This window comes from Dendrobates tinctorius, unplaced genomic scaffold, assembly GCF_039654945.1.
Source record: "Dendrobates tinctorius isolate UK_male_01 unplaced genomic scaffold, ASM3965494v1 ptg000465l, whole genome shotgun sequence".
In the NCBI taxonomy this organism is placed as follows: domain Eukaryota; kingdom Metazoa; phylum Chordata; class Amphibia; order Anura; family Dendrobatidae; genus Dendrobates; species Dendrobates tinctorius.
This window is the reverse complement of record NW_027362127.1, coordinates 93,673-97,500: the sequence shown is the minus strand read 5'-3', so window position 1 is coordinate 97,500 and position 3,828 is coordinate 93,673. Positions and strand designations below refer to the sequence as shown.

The 3,828-nt window shown below is 50.2% G+C and overlaps 1 protein-coding gene across 1 annotated transcript; it reads right to left on the bottom strand.

Annotated features, from left to right (window-relative positions):
* Positions 1 to 1,335: 1,335 nt before the first annotated feature.
* On the bottom strand, positions 1,336 to 1,856 carry LOC141077880 (oocyte zinc finger protein XlCOF8.4-like). Its single transcript, XM_073564623.1, has 3 exons — positions 1,769 to 1,856; positions 1,562 to 1,685; positions 1,336 to 1,478 (listed from the first exon to the last, which is right to left on the bottom strand). The coding sequence occupies exons 1-3, from the start codon at positions 1,790 to 1,792 to the stop codon at positions 1,336 to 1,338; spliced, it is 291 nt and encodes a 96-aa protein (XP_073420724.1). The 5' UTR covers positions 1,793 to 1,856.
* Positions 1,857 to 3,828: the final 1,972 nt, after the last annotated feature.

Sequence of the window (3,828 nt, the reverse complement as noted above, 5' to 3'; positions counted from 1 at the left end):
CAGCGTCGCGGCAAGTACTGGACACCCACACGCTGAACGGGACAGAGCGCGGCAGTGGGGGTATGAAGCGGGGGACAGAGCGCGGCAGTGGTGACAAGCACCAGGGACAGAGCACCGCGGTGGCAAGCACTGGGGGACAGAGCACAGCGGTGGTGGCAAGCACCGAGGGACAGCGCCGGGGCAGCAAGCATCAGGGGACAGAGGGCGGCAGCATGCTGCACATCAAAACACCCCCTCATCCCAGCAGCAATGTTCCACTCTGGCCTCCTCCAGCAACACCCCCAGTAAGCAATAATACACATGGATTATAAGATGCACCACCATTTTATTAAAAAAAGTTTTTTCCCTATTTTTCTCCTCAAAATTTGGGGTGCGTCTTATAATCCGGAGCGTCTTATAAAGCGAAAAATACGGTATATTACAGCCCTCAGCCACGCACAGCTTAGAGATCTATCATGGCACAGGCGGAATGTTTGTCCTGGAGATTATCACAATCCTCCTGAAGTTAGTTGGTTTTAATACAAATTGAAAAGTCAGGATAAAGGGAAGCTCTGCTGTTATTGGACAGAAATTCACACTTGGCCTCACTGCACATTTACTGTTGTCCATCATAAAAGGGAATTTTGGCCAGAAAGACTGGACCTGGTCTTGTAGGAACCATGAGACATTCAGCAGCACAGAAGGGAGAGAAGATTCATCCGATAAGATCTCAGGGATCTAGGAAGCCAACAGCATCATTACCCTCCGCTTTCTCTTACAGGCCCAGCATAAGATTTTTCTCCAAGTGATTTTCTATCTTGTCAGCACATTCTACGTACGCTGTCATTTGGCTTTATAGTTTACAGATCTGCTCAGGAAACAACGTCTCCTAATCCCAGGGGGTAGGTGGATCCTCCAGGTTGTAAGTTCTATGGAAAAGGGCTTTCATTGCCCAAAGTCATGTGAACAGTTTTGGGTGGAGGAGGATGTTGTGGTCTAGAGGCAAAATGGTGATCATGGTAATACGGCCGGACTACACCACCGATAAAGCAGCCACAGCCGGTGAATGAGAGGAATCTGTGACTTCTCTGCATTCAGTGGTCACTACTCACCTGGGTAGTCATATGTGGGAATCTGCTCTTTACACCACTCATCATCTCTCACATATGTCTCTGTAGGATTAATATGGGTCAGATCTTCACCCTGAAACAAATACTGTAAAAGTCACAGACAGATGGAGAAGTCCCATCTATGATCAGCTCTAATCCTGCCATCTCCACCGCTCTCATTACACAAGTATAAAACATATAATACTGGTGGATAAAACACGACTGAGCACAAGACCTTCACAGCCGTCTACACATCATAGGGGAGATCTCCTGACACCTTCTCTCCATCTACCTGATGATCCTGAGGAGCACTGGGATCTTCTTGGTTACAGTCCTGTGGAAGAAGAGGACGGGAACATCTCTCTGGTGTTGTCCTCTTACTGGATAGATCTGGAGGAAACACATACAGGGACTGAATTCATTCTCTACATACAGATAATTATAGGCCGTGTGTATTTAGTCCTGTCTATTACCTGGTGATGTGAGGGGCTGGGGAACCTCCATTATGACGTTCTTGTACAGATCTCTGTGTCCTTCTAAATACTCCCACTCCTCCATGGAGAAAAAGACAGCGACATCCTGACACCTTATAGGAACCTGACACATACAATGATACCGTCATCCCCCCGATCCCTTCATAGTGTTACTGTATAATGTCCCAGCATTCCCAGCAGTGTCACCTCTCCAGTCAGCAGCTCAATCATCTTGTAGATGAGTTCTAGGATCTTCTGGTCATTGATGTCCTCATGGATCAGGGGGTGAGGTGGAGGCCCCGTGATTGGGCTCAGGGGTCTTCCCCATCCCTCAGACACAGGGTCCTGACAGCGATCACTAGAGGTCTTCTTCACCACTGTGTAATCCTGGTTATGGAGAGACACATTAATAAATCTCACTCCAGACATTTCCAGAGTCCTCACCTCTCCAGTTCTGTCCATCTGTTATTCCCATAGATAAGAATGATGTAATGTGACGTCATCAGAATCTCTCACCTCTCCAGTGAGACGGAAGAGGATCTCTAGGGTGAGGTGTAACATCCTCTCCGCCATCTTGTCTCTGTCCATATCCATCCTTGATGGGTAAATCAGGAAAATTCTCTTCTGTAGAAGATCTTCACTGAGAGGATCCGATATTGTAGAGACCTGAATGAGAAGAAGATGATCCGATGTAACACCATAAGAATCCTGTGTAATAATACAATTACTGGAGATAATAAGGGAAACATATGAGGAGATTTATTATCTTACAGGGTTTAGTTTTCTTCCCCGACATCTACTAATAAAACCTATATATTTAGGCCACAGACAACAAGCATTTTCCTCCTCGGAGTCGGCAGCTGAACACGTTCCTCATAGACTCATCTTCCATAACGCTAATTCTCGTCTCATTACCGACACTGGAATCGGCATTAGCAATACTGCAGGAGATATTCATTACACGCGACATGAGAAATAACTCCTTCATGATGAGGACGACATCTTCATCTTCTACTGCGGCTCTAGAGACAGATGTGGCCAGAGTCGGTCACTGCCTCCATCCCCACCGGCCGTCTATATGAAGGTTTCCCGTCTTCCCCGCACTGGAATCTTCTCTCCCGTTAGATCTCAGCTCTGAGTCACACACAGAAGTTTGAGGCTTTTCTGGAAGAACAGGACAGGAGAGATCTGAGGCCGATGTCTCCATGTACAGGGTTTCCCCTCGGGATAAGAGGCTTTTCTATCCCTTTCCCCCAATTAGAGGGGACACCTGTGGATATCGGGGTCTTTACCGGCTGCAGTCCTGGGGGGATTTACTCGGTAACGTGGACGTTGGACAAACGTCACCATCAATTCCCATCAGAGTGAAGGAACAAAGCTCCTCTATTCAGCTCTATGGATCCAGGATGAAATCCACTGCGGCCTCTGCAAGAAAAGAGCGAAGTCTGGTGAGACCCCCGAGGCCGGAGATTTCTACAGCTGCTCTGTGCACACAGGACCTGTGATGAGGTCACAGGAGGGGAGGAGTCAGGGGTCACATGATCAGGGGCCTCAGTGTGTGCAGGACTCTGCTGTGCTGGTTGTCATGGTGCTGGATGAGGGGAAGTTTCTGTGTGGGGTCAGGTGGGGTTTACAGGGTGGATGTAGCAGAGGCGTGTGTACAAGGTGTACGGAGCGGAGCCGTGTGTGTACAAGGTGTACGGAGCGGAGCCGTGTGTGTATGAGGTGTACGGAGAGGAGCCGCGTGTGTACGAGGTGTACAGAGCGGAGCCGTGTGTGTACGAGGTGTACGGAGCGGAGCCATGTTTGTATGAGGTGTACGGAGCGGAGCCGTGTGTGTCGAGGTGTACGGAGCGGAGCCGTGTGTGTACGAGGTGTACGGAGCGGAGCCGTGTGTGTATGAGGTGTACGGAGAGGAGCCGCGTGTGTACGAGGTGTACAGAGCGGAGCCGTGTGTGTACGAGGTGTACGGAGCGGAGCCATGTTTGTATGAGGTGTACGGAGCGGAGCCGTGTGTGTACAAGGTGTACGGAGCGGAGCCGTGTGTGTACGAGGTGTACGGAGCGGAGCCGTGTGTGTACAAGGTGTACGGAGCGGAGCCGTGTGTGTACGAGGTGTACGGAGCGGAGCCGTGTGTGTACGAGGTGTACGGAGCGGAGCCGTGTGTGTACGAGGTGTACAGAGGGGAGCCCTGTGTGTACGAGGTGTACGGAGCGGAGCCGTGTGTGTACGGGGTGTACGGAGCGGAGCCCTGTGTGTACGAGGTG

Excerpts from the sequence above, each read along its gene's own strand:
- LOC141077880 (XM_073564623.1), bottom strand. The coding sequence starts at position 1,792 with ATGATTGAGCTGCTGACTGGAGAG. Across the intron at positions 1,686-1,768 it reads TTGAGCTGCTGACTGGAGAG|GTTCCTATAAGGTGTCAGGA; the intron begins GTGACACTGCTG and ends TGTATGTGTCAG. Across the intron at positions 1,479-1,561 it reads CCAGCCCCTCACATCACCAG|ATCTATCCAGTAAGAGGACA; the intron begins GTAATAGACAGG and ends TGTTTCCTCCAG.